Source organism: Camarhynchus parvulus, chromosome 2, assembly GCF_901933205.1.
Source record: "Camarhynchus parvulus chromosome 2, STF_HiC, whole genome shotgun sequence".
Classification (NCBI taxonomy): domain Eukaryota; kingdom Metazoa; phylum Chordata; class Aves; order Passeriformes; family Thraupidae; genus Camarhynchus; species Camarhynchus parvulus.
The window spans coordinates 131,843,037-131,865,877 of record NC_044572.1 but is presented as its reverse complement, the minus strand read 5'-3'; the positions used below and the strand labels follow the sequence as shown (position 1 = coordinate 131,865,877).

The window sequence follows — 22,841 nt, the reverse complement described above, 5'->3', positions numbered from 1 at the left end:
TATAACTATATTTAGATACTAAATATAGTATCAATTCACGACTGAAGCAAACAGTATACATTCCATACGTAACCACTCTGTCAGGGATTGTACATACAGCATCAAGGCAATGATTTACCATGCAAACTTGAACTATTACTAAAAGGAATGGCTGCATTATATATAAGCACTGCATTTCAAAATGAAACCTCTTCAGTGTCTTTTAAAAGTTTATTGCACTGAATCAACCATGATAGAACCGAGAAAAATCAATCACTTCTGAGGGTGCTCCAAACCCATCTGCTTCCAGGAAAGCCCACTATTTTAGGAGTCTGTGTACTAGTACACAGAAGTATCAGATATCAAAGAGCAAGAAGCAGAATCAGTCATCCGATGGAACAGAGTGAGCTTTTGAAACATAGTATGCACTGTGAATACCATGAAACGTACAGAAAATAAGTAGCCCTGACTAAAAACCATTTTTTCTTTTCCTTCAATGCTTGTGCCAGGGGATGATGTTACATAACAATACAGAAAATAGTTTATCATTGTCAAATTAAAAAATAACAATTAAAAATATTTTCTTTATAATACCTCATTTTCTATCCACAGCTTTTAACATCTTAGCACTAATTACAACGTCTCCAAGTAAACAAACATAAAATGAGGTCTATTATTAAAGCTCTTCCACTAAAGCAATTTGAATCTCAGATGATGTGGGAAAAAACATCTTTCCAGCTAATTCAAGTGTGTCGATGTGCTCAGGAGGAAGAAGCCATCCAGGCTTCTTTGGCCAGAAGGATGGCAGCTACAACACAGATTTTATAAGAAAAAAAGAAATGGGAACAAATTCATCTCCTGGCCCCCGTAAAAGGGATATATATGTGACTCCCTCCTACCACCCATGTTAAATATTTTTTTACAAATCATGAAAATATCCGCTAATATATCTGTTTGCAAAACTCATGTGAAACCCTACAAAGTACTACCCAAAATAGTTTTAATACCTATTTTTCTTTCCATAGCATACTGTGCATTATGAAAGCATTTGTATTTGAGCAATGTATTACAATTTATGATAAAATAAATAGGCTCTATGTCTGCCAAAGCTGGTAACCTTTGAGATCCTGAAGTAGGAACCAATGGATATTTGTGGCTATCTTACTATAATGAAATAATACTAAAATAATATGAAAAAGTAATACTTGGTAAACACCTTACTTATATTACAGAGAATTCATGTTTGGAATGCAAGAAAATTTGCCGTTACATTCATTCCACAAAAAAAACCCAAATTTTCTAATCTGCTCCAAGAAACAGTCGTCTTGTCACAAATTTCAAGTCATTCCAATCGGTATAAATGCACCACTTCACAGTTCAGAGGCAATGTTGGCCATGGAGTAGGTACAAGACCAGTATTTTATCATACATTTCAAGCGCATTACCTTTTGGTTGCATACCTTATAAATGGGAATCACAGTCAAAATGCTCTTGTTGTTGCAACAAAGTGCTGAACATTTGACATTAATCTTTCTATGTCTTCATTCTCAGATATTTAAAATGGAAGTTAGGGCACACACTCTTTTTTTTTCTCTTTCTTATTTTTTTTAAGATTGTCCTAAAACTACGGACAAAAGAAACATATTTAAAACTTTACGTTTTTAAATTTTATATTGGAGTAAGGAATAAAGAGTACCCTGCAGATACTCATGCATGTAAAATGTTTCATAGGGAAGTAAAAGAATACTTTTAAAGGCAAATACTTCATAGCTGCTGCTAGCAGAAAATTCAGCTATAAAGAAATGGCGTTTGTGCAAACGCATATGTTTTTGGTCATCTGGAATTTTTATCAAAATTGACTGTACTATTGATTTAAAATACTATTTTTATTTAAAAAAAAAAGAATGGAACAGAATGAAATAGAATTGCCTTTCTTTCCTGACCCTTCTAACGCACTCCAAGAGACCCTTTAGCCAATAAGCAATTGTTTCCTCCATTTATTATGTGGCCTAGAGAAGTATAGTGACCCTATTATGTGGACTTCTACTAACACCTCTTTTAGGTACTTCCACCTTTTCCAAAATGTCGTCATTCATCTGGGAAGAATCAAGGAAGTAAGGAGACCTAACAAGAAGAGGCTAGAGGGAATGGAATGAAGGAGCATGAGCAGAGTAGGCTCTGCCCACTGAAGTACCCATCCTTTGAGAACCAGAATGAAATTGACAATCAAAAGAAGTCAGTAGAAGCACACATAAAATTTATTCTCTGTACATTGATATTGTTTGTGAACAAAATGGAACAGGTACTATTAACCTTATTTCAGTGCTGTTACAGATCTTCAAATGTGTCACCGTTTCTTACACTAAAAAATTCCTGTTGGGAAGGGCAGTGATTCAGCGTAATTTCTAAGGCTCAGGAAATTATACCCTCAGCGTTCCCAAATTAAAAGTTTCACATAAGAATGTTGAAAAAGACAGGGATTACTTTTCTGCCTATTTAACTTGAGATCTCCTTTTCTGCTCTTCGGGGTTCTCAGTCTATACTCTCCAATATCCATACTAGAAATAAAAGACATCTGATATGCACAGGCTTCTTTCTTTTGGAATACCCCTAATTGTGTACTTAATAAGCACCAGGTAAGCCAAGCACTGCTTAAGCACTTCTGTTTCTAGCATTTCCTATCCTTTGAGGGCCTCATAAAAATAATTTTGACAGTGATATTTATTATGGTATGTGGTGTATTTATACTTGCAAAAAGATATGTGTACATGCTCTTGCTATTTATGGTTTAAAAATAATATATTTCATTTTCCCACCAATTTTATCAAAGATTTTATGGAAATGAAGACCAAGTACTTTAAAGATACTGCAGAGAAAAAGCAAAATCAGCACTAGATAGTCTGAACAACTACCTGACATGGTTGACAGGCTATTTCAAAATGAAAAGACAAGCCTGATAAAAGCATCATTGGATCCATTAAGCCCAGCTACACTGAGGTCCATACAGATACCTTGTTCTGTAGCCAAACTGAATCTTAATAAAGGTCCACCAGATACAAACTTTTAAGATGGAAAGTTATCTAGAAATCTCCCAAATATGAGGTTTTCAAATTTATATAAAATATTTCTATTTCAAACATAAGATTAAACTTCCTTGAATTGATTCAAGTTTTCAGAAATGTAAATCTATTATACAAGAAAGTTGACAATATGTATAAATATGTTATCTCAAAATTACTTACATGCATCACTTCTTATTATAGGCATACAAAAAAGATTTCACAGGACATTGTAATTTAAACAAGGTAGAGTCATACAAACTTATTAAAGCTATACATTACAGCTTATAGGACAAAGATTTTTCTGTGATAAAAGATACTATCAAGAACAATTTTGGATTCAATTCCATTCTAATCTACTGGATAGTATGTAATTATTATTTTGATGGAAATGCAGAAGAAAATTGTAGAGCTGAGTCACTTGGAGTTTGAGGATAAAAGCAGAATTTTTGAAATGTGCAGAAAGCCTAATGTCTACTGTTTTTTCTTTCTAGATACTACATAAAACTTTGTAATTAATAGCACATAAATATCTGTATTACACCACCATCGCTCTTCAATATGCCTTTATCAAAGCACTTAGTTAAATACTCATGATCAAAAGTTTTTGACTGACATTCATTACAAAAAGATTAAACCTCCTAACAAATTCTTTTCAAAGAGGTAAGTTAACAGTGGCCTTGGACATTAGATAGTGTTGTATTATTACCGTTTATAAGACTACTCCTTTTGGGTCAGCAAACTGATGCTCCAAGGTGGGACATGATTTTAAGGACTATTGGAAATTCCATTCAAGGATGGGCATTTCACTTCACTACTCTAAGTGAAATGCAAGCAGACTTTCTTTTGGAATAAAGCACACATCCATTTGTATTTCATCACATCAATGTTCAAAGGTTCAGTTTCACAAGAGAAGTTTATCTAATGAAAAATCTATAACAAGAAATTTAAACACATAACAACAGGGCTCATAGAAGCCAGTATTCTGAATACTTACTATAGGAAATAACAAAGAAAGGGACACCGATAAAGCCTCAAACCCAAAAGGATAAAAGTACCTAAATCCAGGCTACAGGGAAGCATCAGTCTCTGTCCAAGAACTGTAAAAATGAATCTTCTTGTTCTGCTGGTGCCTGAGCCGTCAGGCATTCAAAATGCACCATTCTTCTTACAGGTAGCTGGGCCGTTAGAACAGTGTTAGGAAGCATGGAAAACTGAGTCCCAGGTTTCTCTACTGGCTTCCTAAAATATGCCCACAAAGTTCTTATCAACATGCCCCTGGTTATTCCTAAGGGAATTTGTCTTTGCTGTTGACACTGTTCTCTCTCCCGTAAAATAATTAAATATTGAAAGAACTATTTAATTCACTGAGTTAAACATTAATCAAGAATGGAAAAGTGATACTGATTTTAATCCTTGGTAGTCAGGTCACAGATCTACAATGGAAGATACTGAAATTCCAGCTAAGAGAGCAAAGCTCATTACAGAAAATATCCACTACTAAAGTATAGTAACATAAAAGAAAGTAAATTCATCCTCACCTCATGCCATAACATATTGGGGTTTTTTTCTTGTGTTTTATTCTCAGTATGTTCACATTTCTTTATTTCTTTTTTGAGGCATTCCATTCCATTTATTTAATTCTTCTCAGTATCCCTCTTCATATTTCTGCCATGTAGTCACTTAAATTTATCTTTACTCTTCCTTTAGTGTAAGTTACACTGTTTGGGCCAATAGATGAGACTTAGAAATCTGGACAGTCTGTTTACCCCTTTTTTCCTCCACATTACCATCTATCATCATGACTAATATGCTTGAGGAGACTGGGTAATTTCATAGGGCATAAGTATTTATATAGTTAGATTCCAGCGATCTCTGTGAAAATTTGTGTCATCACAAGAGGACAAAGACCCATGTCAGTGTGCATGGAGGAAGAGTGGGTAGAACTGAGAGCCATTACTCATTGACTTTTACAGCAGAAAGACAGTCAGAGCATGGCCAGTGAATAACCACAACACTGCCATCTGAACTTTGGCAGAATTATCAAAAATGATAGGAAAAGTTGCTTAAGTTATCGTGGTCCTCCACCATATCACAGAAGAATTAGGATGAAAAAACATGATATTCCACTATAGGCTGTACTGATTCTGGAGCTCATGAAACTGCCTCCCAGGTGTATTTAACTCCCCGTTCTTCGTTCTCTATCAGACTTGCTATTAGAGGCATCCCATGCGCAAAGAACTCACAAAAGTTTATCTCCTGTTCCACCAACAGTAATATCGAACAATGAAATAATAATAATTTATTCTTAGAATAAGCTTCAAAAAAGAGTTAATTATTGCAAACCTTGTAAGCATATTCTCTATTAAATCCTTTAGGATATGAAGCTTAAGTGCTGTGGTTACGGTTGCAGGTAAGAGTAATGTCAGTCGTCCACACAGGAAGCGTGGACCCCAAGCCCTTGTCTTACTTGCTGTGTTAGGTACTAGAACTTTGCCATTCCAAAGTCTGTTGAAAAACATTCCTTGTAGTATCAAGTGTTAAGTAGCCTAATTCCAGTGAAATCAGGGATAACATTGCATGCCAACAGCCTTTGGATTAAGGCCCAAAAGCGCAGTTCAACACTGTGCCTCTAGCACGTTCCCAGATATTGGAACTGCTCTAGTGCCAGCGGAAGCAGCCTGTGCTCTGCTCCTCAGTCACGAACTCGCCCAGCAAGCACAACAACATCCAAAATGGTAAGGAGGATGCTCTCATTAACCTACTTACACTGAGGACAAAGTAAGCTGTCAGTTTACCTTTAGCGCCTTTACAGGTATCTGGATATTCCCATCTCCAAAAATTCTCAGTACTTACGCCTTCAACACACAGAGAAAAAAGGTAAACAACTGTCTACTTTTTAATAACAGACAAAACTAACCTTGACATCTATAGATTCTCAAGGAAGTCAAGGAGTACAAAGTACACCAGCCCAAAAAGCTGAAGTCTTGATGGTAAATTCCAGGGCAGCTTTGGACTCCCTAAGTAGAAAAGTGCCAACTTTCCTTTATGAGATGCGCTGAGTTCTGTGAGGACACAACTCATTTCTCTGCACCTCATCATGGTCTAAGTAAATGAAAGAAATAATCATGATCCACTGATCAGGACACCTTTAAAAGTTCCTAGAAAGTGGCCAACATGTTAAACATCATCTTTTGCCTGCATACTTACCGCTTAGGAAAGTATATATTCTACAAATAAAATACTTGGAAGCTGATATTTTGTATTTTTTAATCAGTTTTTTTAAATGAAATTTTAAATCTGCAAAATGAAAAAATAAAGACTTGTGAAAGTTAAATGTCAGATGACTTACAATAAATACTTTTACTGATAAAATAACTCTACATTTTTTAAAACTCAGATAACACAATGGTAGGTCTAACTTTGTTCCTTACACAGATACTAGGAAATGTGCCATATGTTCACTTGGGAAATCCTACTGTTAGGGCTGGTATGGACACATACAAAAACTGGCACTGACCATACACAAATTGCGCATTTGAGGATGAGTAAGACAGGAAAAAAAAAAACCAAACAAATTAGACAAAGGAAATAGGAAAATTATAATTTGAAATCCTATTGTTATTTATTATGATAGACCATACCACAACAGTACTAATTCTTGAAATTAATAAATAAATATGCCTCACAACTGGGTATACCTCCCAGTATAATTATTTTTAAGACATCTCTAACATGAATAACTTTGACTTATTGTTTAATTTCCTTAGCTCAGTATAGATTATGGCTTCTCAAACCTCTCTGTGGAATTCTCTTTAATACATTAGCTGAAAGGCAATACGGGAAGTATTATTTAAATATGACAAGGCATAGAATACTTGCAAATAATTACATAAAATGTATAATTTTAATTATTTCTCATATCTTTTTTCTTCTGAATATTACACAATATATACAGCTTGCTTGGTCTGCAATAAAATCCCAGTGCTGCCTTCTACCTCATTTGCCAGTTCTGGGCTTTTCTAAGTATTGCTTGCTTAGGGAAGTCTATGCTTAAAAATGAAGATGTTACTGATTTTAGGCAAATTCAGAGGTTGAATTTCGATTGTTTGACCTTAAAAACAAAGACACCCAGATTCATCCCACCTAAATGCAGATGACTAAGGAGTACAATTTGGAAAGCTAGCCACCTTTTCCTTCCTGTATGATTAATAGAAATAAAGAGGAACATGTAGGGGGAAAAAATCATGTGACCCAAAATTGCATGAGCACCCAAAAACAGATTTAATGAAGTGTTCTTATGCTTGTCTAATTACTTTATTTTTGGTTTCATTTCTATTGCTAGATCTGAGAACACTTTCCAGTTCCTGCCTTAGCTGTGCTCTGACACCAAAAAAATACAGGTGTGTGCATTCTCTCCCTTTTTCCAACTCATGCATTTTCCCCACATATAACACAGGTGTTTTCGGGATCTTCACGGTTTCTAGCAAAACTCCTATTGATGGCAGATATCATATATAAAGAAGAAGCCTTCAAATCTAGGAAAATGGGGTTTTTCAAACTATCCTGACCTAAGACATAATTTATATAAAGAGCTACTGAGGCAGAAATTGCATTTGACAAACAAGAAAACTAACCTATTTTTCTAATAAATGTACAAATCATTCTTCAATCTGCAAGAGCATGATTCTACTTTGTACTAAAATAACTCATAAATGTTACTAATTTTTTTTTTTCATTTCTGCAGGGCTGATCAGCTTCCTACAGGAGAAACACATCTCCACAAAATAAATTTCTTGAAACTCTGGATCAAATTATGGTTCCATAATCAGTTCTCTGCTTTCCCAGAAATAACATTTACTGAAATGGCTAAGCATCCTAACTTTTTAGTGTGAATGTATACATTTGTCCATGTCCATACATGTAGTATACAATATATAAATAATATTTCTAAAAGTATTGAAGGGGTACTAGTAAGGTGAAAGAATCAGAGTTAGAAAAGATCTAAGTGAGACCTCATTCCCCTGGCTAAAGCAATAGCTCCTTTTCCAACAAGAACATCAAATTTTCTATATACTGGTTGAAGAAGTAGAGAAGTCTGTGTAATACTCAAGGATGCAAAAGCTCAATATTCAGTAGATGCTGCACCTTGTAGAACATGTGGTTTAGAATAGTATATTTCAACCAGTTTTACCTTCAGCTGACTTACAATCAATTGATATTTTCTTGCACCTCATTATAGTACATGAATCCTGCTTTATGCTTCATTTGCAGTTCTGGATGGTTCACCAATAAGATGTGTCTCACTAGACAAGAACTGCTGGCCTAGAACAGAGATTTGATTGATTTCTGAAACAGTGTACTGAAAACTTCATCTGCTACAGAAGAGATTTCTGTTCCTCACCTTTATAAAAAGTGATCATTTTTCACCTTTCAAAAACACAAAAGTTGATTTAAACACTACTAAGTATTATGCATGATTAATAATGTAAAATACTAAAAACAGGATCTGAAAATACACTCACTAACAGTTTGCAGACACCTGTCTTTCGTCTCCATTTCAGGATGAAGTATTTAAGGTGCAAGTTAATTTCTTCAGTGCTCACAGGTAGTTTGTACTTATACCCGTTATTCTCCAAGTTATAGAAATTTAAGCAAACAGTCAGCAAAACATAAATCCTACAACAGTCTAACAATGATTGTCAACTACATAAATGCTCCCAACAGAAATTATTCCAATATGTACACTCACATGAAGAGATAATGTTTTCTTCATGAAAGACACAGCTACCACAGTTACGACATCCTTTATACAAGCGCTTTTTTGGAGAGCAAGCTGATCATAAAGTTCCTTGTTATGTAAAGAAAATAACAATTGCATTGATCCTGAAATCCATGGTAGTTATACATTGCAGAAATGATCTCTCATTCACAGTAAATTTGGGAATTTAATTAATTTTAGAAATTACTTTTTTTCACTCGGAAAATATCTTGAGATTTATTACCATATCTCTATTTTCAGATGACTGATTTGGTCCTTAAAGGTCCAAACTTGTGTTGGCTGTCAATGTGTCCAGGTGATCTGTGATGGAAACAAAGACTAATATATATGCAAACTACAAGATAGATCATTGTCCAAATGACAGTAAGATTAAAATCAGTCTTTTCATTTAGTATAACAGAGGCTATGACAACACATCTATGCACTAGATTGTGTATTAATTTTTGCTGCTCAGTCTACTGGTTAAAAATTTGAGCCTTCCATATCTTGGGGATGAGTTCAAAGAGATTAATTTATCTTCCTTCCATGTCATTATGAGATTTATGGTCTCCTGGGTTACTCCTATATTCAGCTGATTGGAATACCAGAAGAATATTTTCCTGATGATCACACACTTCTGGAATTCAATTCCTTTGACAGTGTCATGGAGCCTGGATTTTATAAGCATTAAGGCTGTGTAAATATTTTACTTTGGAAAGATTTTCATTTAATACAGAAGTTCTATTTTAGTGGAATAAAGGCATCATTGGCCACTTGGGAAGGGAGTGGGGGTTAATTTCATAATTGATTGTTGTAACTGTAAGGCTTCATGATACTTGGAGACATACCACAGAATAAATCTCTAAATAAATCTCATTTTCAGACAGAAAAAAAAAAAGTGCTTTTGAAAGAAATATTGGTATGCCACATAGAGAGTGAAATTTCAAATCCTTGTCTTGAATGAAATCTCCTGGTTTGGTTGGCTTTTCCAACCAAAACTGAAAACAACTGACAACTGGCTGAAAACAACTGACAGCTTTTGGGAATATCTACCAAAAGGACACTAACATTCTTATCTGTGCTCTTAATTACCCAAAGGAGAAGGAAAGTAAAGTAGGTGAAAATTATCCAGATGTATGTTAGTGCATCAATCATTACTGCAATGCAGTTTATCACCATCCAAAACAATTTTTTTTGAAAAGTTGAGACATTATTAATACTGTACTTAATATCCAAAGCTCGAGAGTTTGAGTCCCATCTACAAAATATTCCTATCTTTTCCACTATTTAAGTGACATATCTTCCTCTTTTCCTTCTTACTCTGGTTCTCAGGGTCTTTAGAACTGACATTCTAATTTTGGAAAGAATGTCTGCATTAAAAAATCTGCTGAGTAGAAATTATACTTTACTTCAATTTTACTTTATTCAGAAGGTCAAATTTCTTGCTTCAGATATTGATATATATTTTTTAAATGAAAGTTAGTTCTTCAGTCTTCATTGCATGTACTTGAGACACAAGAAGCACCCAAATTATAAGTTGTTTTATAAGAAATGCATATCCAAGTTAAATTTGGTTTCTTCCAAGAATATGTTTTTGTTCCAGACCCTGTTAATAAATGGTACTGGAAGATTAATCACTACATGTCCATTTTAGGAATAAAATACAATTATCTCATCCTAGTGAGGAGGTGGAATTACTGAACTAATTTTTGAGTTGTCAAATTTCTTATATTCTAGGGTTGACATTGTTGAACTAATTTTGATTCCTCTTTTAGCTTAAATATTTTTCACAGTTCTAACTGCAGCACAAAGATGCAACTAAAGCAGGTCATTTTTTGTCAGCCCAGCACCTCATGCCAGATTCAAAAAGATTCAATTAAAATTAATCTACCTCTTCAAAAAAATCGGGTTTGTGCACTGATTTGGAACTTTAGAATGCAATGTCCTTCTGAAGCTTAGCAATTTATTTGGCATTATAAAGCAAATCAGATGTTTTTTGCTTTAATCTCCTTGGCCTTGCTAGGTATTTTTAAAATTTTTTTAAGTGATCATCAAGAACTCATTTAAAGTCCAGTATTTTCACAAAGTCATTACAAATGTAACTTCTTGCAGCAAAAATGCATTTCTTTCTATCACAACCTTACCATAGGAACTCTTCTTCTTGCCATTTTCTTTTTACAAAGAAAATGGGGTTTTTGCAGCAAAGTCCATGGTTCATCCTATTTCATGCTGCATAATGGAAACTTGCTTAGGCAGATAAATTACATCTGGGGGCCAATTCAAGCAGATAATACCAGCTGACAAAACAGTGGAGCAGAAATCCGGAAAGCTGTGTTTGGAGCAACTTAACCTCTTGATATTCTATGAAGATGATAAGACTTTCTGAGGTCCCTAATAGCATTTTCAGGAAGCTCAGTGCTGCAGAAGCGGGTGCTTGCTGATGTCATTTTCTAAAAACATCAGGGCATGGTTACAGGGAACAGAGCTGCATAGTGCAGGAAGTCAGAACAAGTTGCACGCATACACAATCCACTGCATATCATATACAGATATTACATTGGATTTTAGAACACCACTTTAAGAGTCACTGACTTCAGGTCACCTACATTTCCTACTTAACTGGAAATGACATTGTACAGCACAACTTTGCTGCAACTGTTTCCTTAAAATGTCTTTGGCTGTCTTACTCTGGTTAGTAAAGAATGTAGAGAGCTCTGTTCTTTCTGAAAGGCACAAAATTAAGATTTCCCAAAGCTTGGGAGAGAAGTATCCAATTAGTTCACCACAAAACTGAAAGGACACTTAGGAATGGTTTCAGAATTACTGGTTGTGAAGTGAGGAAAAGAAGTGAACTACATCATGGGGAAAGTAAAAGAAGTGGCTTAGAGAAGAAAAGAATGTCTGTCTTTAGGATGAAAAAAGATCATGGCTATATCTTTGAAACCACTTTCAATGTCTAGCCAGAGTTGATTTTGTTTCTCACACTGGTTGAAAAGACATTGTGATACACAAAAAAAAAGTTAATAAAATAACTAACTAAATAAATAATTCTATGAGGACATTCTAGAATAGGCAAAGGGATGAAAGGGTTTGTCTTGAAGAAGGGCAGAAAAAGAAACTGAATAATCGTGCTAAAGAAAAGGTAGAAAGAAAATCGTAATGCTTAATAATATAACTTTGAATTATGAAAATATGGTCACCCTGGTCCTATTACATTCATTATTGTTATATTTTTTCCTCAAATCTGCCTAAATAAAATAGATTGACAGGTACTAAAATTTTTAATCTTACCATCTAGAAGATAAGTGACAACTAAATTGCACTACAGAAGTGATTTCTTTATTATTTGTGACTTCTAGAGACACAAAGGAAAAGCCAAAGAATTTGCACCAGTCCATTTGCACCAGACCATTTGCATGCAGCCTCACTTTTTTTTTATTTCAGTCTATAGAGCTGTGGTAAAAATATGAAAACAAAAAGCCATTCATTTGTTTCCTGCAGATCCCAAAACTACTTGGCTGCTAGAAATAATAAATTTGACTTAGTAGAATTCTTTACCAAATGTTAGAAATTTCCCTCAGCTACACCCCACAGATGTATCTTATTCACCCTTACACAGCATTTCTTTTAAAATACAAAATTTTAACAGTCTGTTATTTATGCTTCTTAAGAGAACTTAGCTTCCAAAGAACAGAGGACAGTAACACTATTGATTATGAGCCCAAAGTGAATTCTAACATTCAAATCTATGCAAAATCAACAAAACTGCACTTCAAGATATGCTCAACTCAGAAAGGTATTTGCCTTATTAATTATAAGACATAATTTGCAAATACTGCTACCCTCAATTTTTTTGTGATATTACTTTTTTACAGTATCACTTTAGTTAAAAGCAAAACTACATTTAGTGTCATAAATGTTAGCTGCAGTCAACACTTAATAAAAAATATTAAATATTCTAATATAGATGATATCTGTGCTTATAGATTAAAGTTATTAACAGTCTTTTAGCACAGGTAAAGACATAGCTGTGTTTTACAAAAATGTAACACTGCAATGGAAGCCCAAACTCCCCTTCAAAGATACCAAATAACAGCACTGAATATCCAGATTTCCCTGAGCTAGAGATTGAGAAAAATGAAATAGTAAGTGATAGCTTTCAATAGGGAGCATGCAACAAATGTCTATGGATAAAAAAATAATTAGTAACAGTGAGCAAAATAAAAACATCATTTTGTAATGGAATTATTTTTGAAAAGGCTCTCTACTACAAACTGTGAAAGTGAAATTCCCTAAAATGTACATGAGATTAGCTCACTGTGGAGGATGATTGCAGCTGAGTTAACACTGTCACTTAAATCTGGAATTAAATATTTTTTATGTTCTTAATTAAAACACTCTGGTGTTTGAAAAGGAACATGGCAGTTTTAGACTCTTTATTAAAGTAGGTTAGTTGTGCTACAGTTCTAGAATTTTCCTTTTCTCTTTCTATCTTTTACAAACAGATCATCTTTCTCAAAAAAAAGGATCCAAAATTGTAGCTGCCATTGGCCAGAGGCCCAATGTTACTCAGTATAGGTTCTACAGCTAGATAAAGGTTCTGCTTAAAATAATAATAAAAGGTATATTTTAATAAATCATAATCAGTTCGAGAAAATAAAGGGGAGGAAGGGAAGCAATGCCCAGCTCAGATAAACTCCACTGAAGTCACAGTGTGGCTGCACGTCTTGAACGTTGTGTCAGAGATGACACTGCCCATGCGAGCAGGAGATCCACAGAACCAATATTAGGAGACAAAGAACTGTACAAGGAGCTTCATTTCTCAGAAAACAGTTCTGCAAAGGTAATGGAGAGAAAAAGCTCCGTCTCTTTTTCAGAAGTTAGAACAGAATGAATATGCTACAACCCACTGCAACCTAATAATGACAGGTAGAAACAAAGTGTACCCACTATAGGTAGTCTGGACTGTTAATGGACAATGTAAATGTCCTTCAGGAACTCCTCACAGAGACCTTGCCTTATGAAGAATATCAAAATCTTTACTCATCTTCATAAGCAGGTGTAGCTTAATCCTTGTCCTAAGTGTCTAATTATTTCATTAAAATTTCTGCACTAAAGAATTTCGGACTTTCTTAGACCCAAGGTACTTCTTCTCAATAAGTAAGTAATGCACTTTCTCTGGCTCACTTCCCTTAATTTTTGATTGCTTCCTCTGGCCATAGTTATTATTTAATTATTTTTAATATCATGTGAGATTGAGACTGCAGATAAACTTCAGTTTCTACCTGAAAACTAGAACAGCCATGAAATGCTGATCCATAATCCTACGTGTAGATGAATTAAATAAATAAAAGAGCAGTTCTGTGAAGAAAAACCTAATTTATTTGTTCTAAACTATTATCTCAAGAATCACAGAAAGCATACAATAAATGAAAACACAAGAAACAAAAGGAAAACTACTGAGACTAGTTTTCAGACTGACATGTTACTTTACAGTTCTAAGGACTATTAAAGTGGTAAAAAATGCTGGACTGGGAGTAGGAAGATGAATATAAAACCTTATTGAGATGCAGTTCCAATCCTGTAAAACTTAAATCTTAGTTAATATGTTAAAAATACTGTAGAATAACTCTAAAGATCTTTGCATCCTGTTCTAGCACCAGGGAAGTCATTGTGAGGCCTTTGCAGTCATGCACGGAAAAGAATACTGATTCAATGTTAAACTCAACCTGCAAATTTCTTGTATAGAGCATTAGACTAATTCATTAAGTGAAAGAATATAATTATGCTTATCAACAATTTTAGGGTTTTGCTACTGTGATAGTTAAAATGTCTAAAAAGAAATCATATTTTTTTATGCCTTACATGAAGAATTCTAAAAGGTTTAGAGACACTGTTTTCTAAGCATGAACAAATCTGCACACAGCTTTATCAGACTCTTGAATGCCAACACAATTTAAATAGTCTCTCTACATAATTATTTTAATATTTCTCACTGTATTTAAATATGTCAGCAGCTAAAAGAAATAGGGTAAAAAATTTAAAATACCTCTATTTTATTTGAGAATCAGGTAAAATACTTGGCTTTCAAATATGCTTGGTTTCCATGGGTCCAAGTAAAGGGGTTTTGACACATCTGGCCTAGAAATCTATCAACTCAGGTACTCAGAAATAGAAACAATCAAAACCAGAGGCTGCACTACAGGGACATGTCATAAGTGTTGCAGCAGAAAAATAGTGATAATCTCAAGAAATGGGCAGTTTTCAGCTTTTCAAAAATAAGTATAATTAACTGACTTTAATGTTACACTGTCGTATTTTAAGTTGCAATAAACTACCATCAGTGCCATTCTCAGTGTCAGTTGTTCATGATCCAGCAATTAAAGAAGAATCATTTTAAAAAGATATAAACATGAAACAGATGGACACACATTTTCATTTTTAAATTCATGCTGCTCTTGCATGTTTCTTGTCTCACTTATGCCTGTTTTTTTCCTCTCCTTCCTTTTTTCTCTTGTTTTGGTCTCTTTTTTCCTCTCTGTTCACACCCTGACATCCCCAACTGCAGTCCCAAAAGAGAGCTCCTACGCTGCCAGCTCATACTGGCATTCCTTCCAAGAATGGAAGGAAAGGGACACAGGAAATCACTTTCAATGCTACTGCAATTTGGTGACACAACAGAATAAAGCCTTTCTATGTGAGAAGCACATGTATACATTTCATAAAGAATACATGCATAAATCCTGCATCTTCAGACCCTAGTAGTCTCTTGTTTGCACTTCTCACTCAGAATAAAATACGTCCTCCAAGCCTCCTAGATAGTATGTGGAAAGCACCCTAAACATCCTCTTTTTTTTTTTCTGAAGTAAGAAGGTTGATAGAAAATAAACCCCCAAATACATATGTATCACTGAAAGGAAAAAACAAGGGAAAGGGAAGTAGGATATATCTTTACTGTGTCTGTTGGCCTGGAAAATAAATACCGCTGTTGTGCAACTCTGCAGCTGCTCACTCTCTCAATTTGTTGTTTTCGTTCTGGTTTTTATGATTTAATCTCATATCCTTACAGTTAATCTGAAAAGGGTTCAGGCAGCTTTATTTATTAGTCTTCCTTCAGATCATGAGCTTACAGATCATGATCTTTTCCTATACCAAGAACCAATTCTCTCTTTGTGACAAGGCTCAACCTCTGATAGATGTAGCAGGAATAAATTGACTCATAACACATTAAAATGAATATTCTCACAATATTTTCACTTTCTTTTTTTCATTGAATTTCAGGAAAAATATCCTTGAGGAAGTTTTTCTTCCATTAACATAATGCCTGAAATATATATATTTTAAAATTAAAGTCATCATTTTCAAAATTTGAAGAACATTTTGGATTCTTAAAATACAGATAAGGGAAAATAATAATTTTTTAAAACCCTCAAAAATCCACATCTACCTGAACTACATAACACCGCTTCAGATATATATTAATAGCTGTGTCATTGTAACCTTGCTTTGGGAAGATGCATGAGTCGTTTACTGCTTTGAGAGAGCTATGTATATGTGCAGAATAAAGGTTTGTGAAGCAATACTTCTGGAATGTCACAAAATATTTACAGTTTAAAACATTGAGTTCACACGTGGAAAATTACTGACATGGCTTTACAATGGATCCTACTGAGAGCAAAAAAAATAATTATTTTAAAAGATAACTATGGCAACACTGCATAAAGATCTAACAAGTCAGGCAAAGAGAATGACAAATTAAAAAAGCTTAATAGGTTTCTTGTTTCCCAGATTTTAATTTTAGGATGTTGTACACATTTTAATAGAACATTATAAACATGGGCTTGGAATGAAGAAACCAACCATTTCACAAGCTGATTGCCTCCTGCAGAATGACTGAAAAAAAGAGATTATATCTGTTCAAATTATTTTTCTGCTAGAAATAAAACACATATTGTATGATGAGTAGTGTAGATCTTGGAAACAATAGACTACATGAAAGATCTTGATGAAAATAAAATAAAATCAGACCCCTTTGCCTAATCCAGAATTAACATGAATCTGCAAATCAAAGAACTGCAGCTACAAATCTGCCATCTGTGCTCAACAGACCTCAGAATAGACCTTCTGAATCTATGGATTACTTAAAATAATATTTCACATTTCTTGGATCCACATCATTTTTCAGTTTTCAGGGAATCTGGTGTTACACTGTATCAGCATTCATACTACCAGCACACAAGGTTAAGTCTGTGAAAACCACTTCATATGATCACAGTTCAACTGTCCTTAGCACAGAAACTCCATGTGGGAAAAATTCCATTAGTCTCACCTCAAACAATGTCAAAAACACCACGGGCATTTAGGGAATCATGCATGTGTGCCTGCTGGCCCTGCCCTACCCACAGGTTTACTACATAAAAAGCAGTAAAAGCACCATAGGCCAGATTGTAAATACTGTGGTAAAGAATTTAAACTGAAAGAGGGTAGATTTAGGCTAGATATAAGAAAGAAAATCTTTACTGTGAGGGTAGTGCCACACAGGACCTGGTTATCCAGAAAAGCTGTGGATGGCCCAATCTCTGGAAATGTTCAAGGCCAGGCTGGATGGGGCTTTGGGCAGTGGTCCAGTGGAAGCTGTCCTCACCCATGGCAGGTGGGAAGATCTAGGTGATTTTAAGCTTGCAGTCTAAGCCATGCTATGATTCTATTATATGAACCAGAAAAAACAAAAGCAATGAAAAACTGTTCTGCTCTTGTTAAGTACAACTTACCTCTGAACTTTTTTTTGTTTTTGTTTTTGGGTTTTTTTGTTTGTTTGTTTTTACATTTTGCTTTTTTCTGTAATGGATCCAATATAAGAAACATGCTCTTGGAGAATGTGTAATCCAAAATCATTCATTCCAGGCTTCTTCAGGCCAAAAATTATAGATCAGTCAGAGAAGATCTATAAACAAGTACCTTTCTATCTGTCTAAACAGGCTGGGATCTAGCAATTGCAAATGGGACTGTTGCTTACATCAAGGAAACAGAATACTAGTCTAATGGTTGAAACAATAAAATTTTAATGAAGAATAAACAGGAAAAAAAATGGTGAGTACTACTCAAGGATGGAAAAATAAAAAAGCACAACCTGAAAAGACATGGTAAGAAGTGAGACAGAAAGGACATTGATGATCTTGAGATTAAAGGAGTGAATGTTTCCCTTTACTCTGTGACCAACATGTCTCCAGATGACCAAGATAAGATATATGATACTTGATTTAAAGAACTTCTAAGCAACGATTGCTGCAACACCCATGGAAGCTAAAAAAAGAGTTAAAAACCTTTGACAAAAAGAATATATTTTACCTTTCTGTTCAAATCATAACCCAAATGTATAAAGTCTTAGTAATACCTTTCTTTTTACAAGTGGTCATTGGTTTTACCATTTTAAATTATTTTTTGCATCGAAACTAGTGTCTTTCTGATGAAACATAAGACAGAAAATATAGTTCTCACCTTCAACTTACATTTCTATTTACATACTTCCATTATTGTGATTTTGCAAGGCAAGTAACAACCACTTCTAAATACTTGAGACTTTTTTGTCTATTTTTTTTATTATTTTGGACATTTTGAATGGCCAAGTTTTTCTCAAAGAATTCCTTCATGTATACAAATGGTCTAACATGCTAGTTAGTTCTCCATTTCTGCAGCTCCCCAGTTGAATTCTGGGATAGTCTTTCTCAGAACTGTTGATATTCTCCTCTAAAAGCCCATTTGACCAGTAAGACTTTGAATGGGCATTACAGAGGAATCATTTTCATTAGGTCCAGATAAAAAAAGTCTATGTGAGGAACATTAGGGAATAAAATTATTCAGAAGACCCTCTATTCTTCAGTAGCATATAATGTATATCATATTCTAAGCATACTTTTATATGTTAATTAGGTAACATCAGTATTATTATCCAAATAAAATATGAAGAGGCTAATGACTGAAAAAACTCTCTGAATTTAAATAATACATCAAGTAGAAGTGATCACAATCAGCAAAATAGTTCTGATTTCAGGCACAAAGCCTACATTCATCCTGTTGGAAAGTATTACTTTATACTGTCCATGTTTATCATTTAACTCTACTTAGGGTAAATACATATTGCATATCTCAATTATATATTTATTCATATATCATTCTCTACCTCCATATTTCTGCATGCATATAATATAAAAACACTTTCAGAGTTAAATTGCTGTTGCTAACAAGGGTTTAGGATTTTTTTATTATCATGTTATCTATGAGACAAATTTCCTGGCAAAATTAGTGGGAAAAAATGAGCCACAAGAGAATCAGCCTGTCTCTCCTGCTCTCTAATGCCAGGTTAGGGCACCAGTTGTGTTTTTCAGACACTATATATGTAACTGAGGAGCACTCAGGACAACTAAGTACTGAACCCAACAGCCGAAATCAGAGCAAACAGCAATAGGCAGAAAACATTAAACAAAAAAAGGTTAAATTCATTACATTCAATTTGCTCTCATGTAAGACCAAAAATAGGAAATAAAATATGAGGGAATACAAGACCTGAAAAAAAACTAAAACTATTTTCCTTATGCTAAATGTAAAAGATACTATATATGTCTAACTTGTTTCAACCTCACAGAATAAATGCTGTAATGAGGTCATTTCTGGGCAGCAGAGAAAAGCTGCCAGATTATACTGCTCTGGCTGCCAAATTCCGAGGCAGTTGGAGGTCTCTCACATGCGTGTGAGGATATCATTTCCATGGAAACACCTGAGCAACTGCGCTCTCATCTTTCCCTTCCCACCATATTTAAAGTTCTATAGCAGTGTGGTTTATGAAAAAATTAAATCCGTTCAATGAAACCATTTTTATTTTTGTGTTCCCCTAAAATCTGGCCGCTGAGATTGAGAGTTTTCTGGTGCCTCTTGGAATAATCACATTAAGAAAGAGGGAGGGAAGTTCTTATTCCATTCTCTGGCTAAACCAACTCTTACTACATTAGCGCTCATAGAGTTACAGTTTCAAACAACGCAAGTAACACCAATTTAAATCATGGAAGGAAAAAATATTTATACTAATGACCGTAGCTAACAGCAAGAAACAGAGAAACCATGAGAAGACTCAGGTCGTTACACAAGGATTTCACCATCCTCAATACTATGTACTGCAAGTACAAGCAGATATCTTAATTCAGTAGTCTGAACAGATGCTGTCTTCCATTAATCTGCCTTTTTGAGTCCTATTTTGGATTTGCTATAGTGACCACAAAAGAAATATGGTGACATTCTGCACCACATAATTACTGTAATTTGACAAAGTTGCAAGAACATGGACAAACTCTGTCACACTGCAACTGTCATGTCCCACATTTTTTTGAGTGAGAAGGAATGAAGAGCACACACTGGCTATGACCATCTGAAACCAACAAAAGGCTTCTCAGTGCTGCCTCAAAATGCCTAGTATGTATTTTATAGGCTACAGAATAAAAATAAGACAAAATTGTAAAAGATAAAATCAAATTTGTAGCATAAATTCATCAGATCTTACCAGGATAATCATTAAATATTTTCTTACCTGTCTGATGTGTCACTTGTTACTGGATGCTTTACTGTTGAACCATTCTTAATTGAGTCTTGTCTTGTGAGCCCTTGAGATCTGTTTTTGTCCAAAGCTTGTGTGGATATGTCACCTGGTGGTCCCTGGTACTGGGGATGCTCCTGCAGTTTTGCTTTTTTCTCTTGAGGTGCTTCCTCGTTCCTCAGAGCTCTCACTCCTTCCTGGTCCGGCGGCTGCGGCGCGTGTGAGCCGCTGTTATAGAACCAGGCTCCCGATTTTGTGAGGATTTCTTGTTGTTTTCGGCACAAGTTACAGACCCACATTACCTGTGCAGACACATTTAAATACAAAATGCTCGTGAACACTGTATGCAACATTTCCAGCAAGCACACATCAACTGACTGTTACCATTTCCAAAGGTAGAAAGACTACAGCTTTAATTCTATTAAAATTACAATATCTTAGCTACAATATAAAAAAATATGTCTGTACAACCTTGGAGTAACTGGTTTTCGAAAAAAATACAAACAAAAATACTTTCAGGGTTTTTTTTTTCATTATTGATAATACAAGGAAAAACAGCAGATAGTAGCAATAGAAATGAAAAGATTCTAATACTGAGGTTCCAATGGTAATAAATGTAAGCTTTGAAAACAAACACTATAATTTGAGGATGACAGAAAAAATGAATTAAAAATGATTGAACTTTTAATCCATTTTAATTCTCTCACTAAGGAAGGAACTTTAGAAAAAGTCATCTGCTGTTGCAAAAAAGTAATTTTATAATTCTCCAAAATGCTCTGCTAATTTTCTTCCATGGTGTTCTATGGCCAATGCTTACTTGAAGATGCTGACTTCAAGATGTGACTTCAATTCCATAGCAATTTTAACTTAAAGCTGTTTTATAACTAAAATAACACAATGTATAAGGTAGTGTTTCTCGCCACTTCCCACCCACAATTTAGCTTGCACTATATGCTTACTAAATTATAAAAGTATTACAGCTTCCCAGTTGTATGATCCTGCATATAGTAATTAGATTTTTTTAATATTCTAAAATGTACTTCTTTGCAAAGCTTTTGTATCTGATCACCCCAATCACGTGGCAGTTCAGGAAATCAACTTCAACTATCTGTAAGTTAATTTCATAATAACATTCAGTTATTATGTTATAGGAGAGTAAATCAGAATGCAGTGACTCAAATGCAGCACACCAGCCATGAACACATTCAAACTGACAATTGTGTTACCCTAAAATTTGGATTGGAGATGGTATTAATTCACGCAAGTTTCCTCCTTTGCTCTCTAATCTTCATTTTTCTTAATCCTTAGCTTTCTTTTCTTTTCCTTTCTCTTCCCTTTATATATTTTTAAGTTCACAGACAAAATTGTACCAGTTTTACTATATATTCCTTGAATGTCTACGCTCAGATTCAATCTAGTTATGTCTCTAGTTCAAATCCTACAGCAAGCTGCCTTTTTTTCAATAGTTTAGAGTTTATGACATGCAAAGGCTTACATCAACATCCATCACACTTCTAAATGCAGCCAGCTCTACGGAATCACATGGAAGATGTAGTTTCTACCTCTGCCATAAATCTAGCTCAGTCCTCCAGAAAAGATTTCAGAAGTTGCAATCTGTACCTTGCTTTCATTCTCCAGGCTGTAATCTAATAGATAATTTGGGCCATGCTCTCTAGCAAGTGTCACAAAAAATCTTTCAATGGGAGCTTCATGTAGATGATTTGGGTGCAAGGTCAGACTCAAACTAAAGTCACCAACTGCCTCATTCTCAAACTGTCGGGGTGGGGCAGGAAAAGGAGGCATCCCTTGTCCGTTTAATGGTGGTGGTATATGTCCCATCCTTGTAAACTTCCTTCTTATCTTTTTATAGAGCTGTCATCATTTATGAGAACTCATGTCTGCTTACATCAACAATGCAGAACAAACCACCAAAGCACTGAGGGCAAAAAAGAGAGACTCCCCAAGAAACAGCTTGCTCTCTGAGGTACATTTGATGCCCTTAGAGGACATTCAAAGAACAAAAATCTGTATGGTTCAGGCCGGGACATCATTCAAATACATATTAAGGAACAGGTCTGTTTTACCTTTGCTAATTAAGCTAGAAAGTACAGGTGAAAGCAGCAAAGTGAATTTCAGACCCCAAGACAGAAGTATTTTTGCCCTCTTTAATCAATAGCAATTAAAAGGCTTTAATATTTCTGCTAGGTCTGTACACAGCTGAAAGTAGTTCTAAACTTTCCATGTGTGTGTCAGAGCAATGAAAGGACCAGATGTGATACAATTATGTAAGTAAACAAATATATAATAACTTGAGTGACAATGAGATAAAATCCCCTGAAGTTCTCATTTGCTATTTTCACTTCTTTTAGTAAATGTTAAAATATCACAAAAGTTAGATACTACAGTCAAAACATTTGGGCAACTTTTTCCTTGGCTGACAATCATAATTTTGTCCCCA

The 22,841-nt window shown here is 34.7% G+C and overlaps 1 protein-coding gene across 6 annotated transcripts in view; it reads right to left on the bottom strand.

Annotated features, from left to right (window-relative positions):
• RIMS2 (regulating synaptic membrane exocytosis 2) overlaps positions 1–22,841 on the bottom strand; it is a 445,769-nt gene that overhangs the window by 310,139 nt on the left and 112,789 nt on the right. For all 6 annotated transcript variants that reach the window (XM_030967156.1, XM_030967184.1, XM_030967175.1 and 3 more), the window contains one exon: positions 20,378–20,685. In XM_030967156.1, the coding sequence (XP_030823016.1) occupies positions 20,378–20,685 (308 nt within the window). The remainder of the gene's footprint in view (positions 1–20,377; positions 20,686–22,841) is intronic.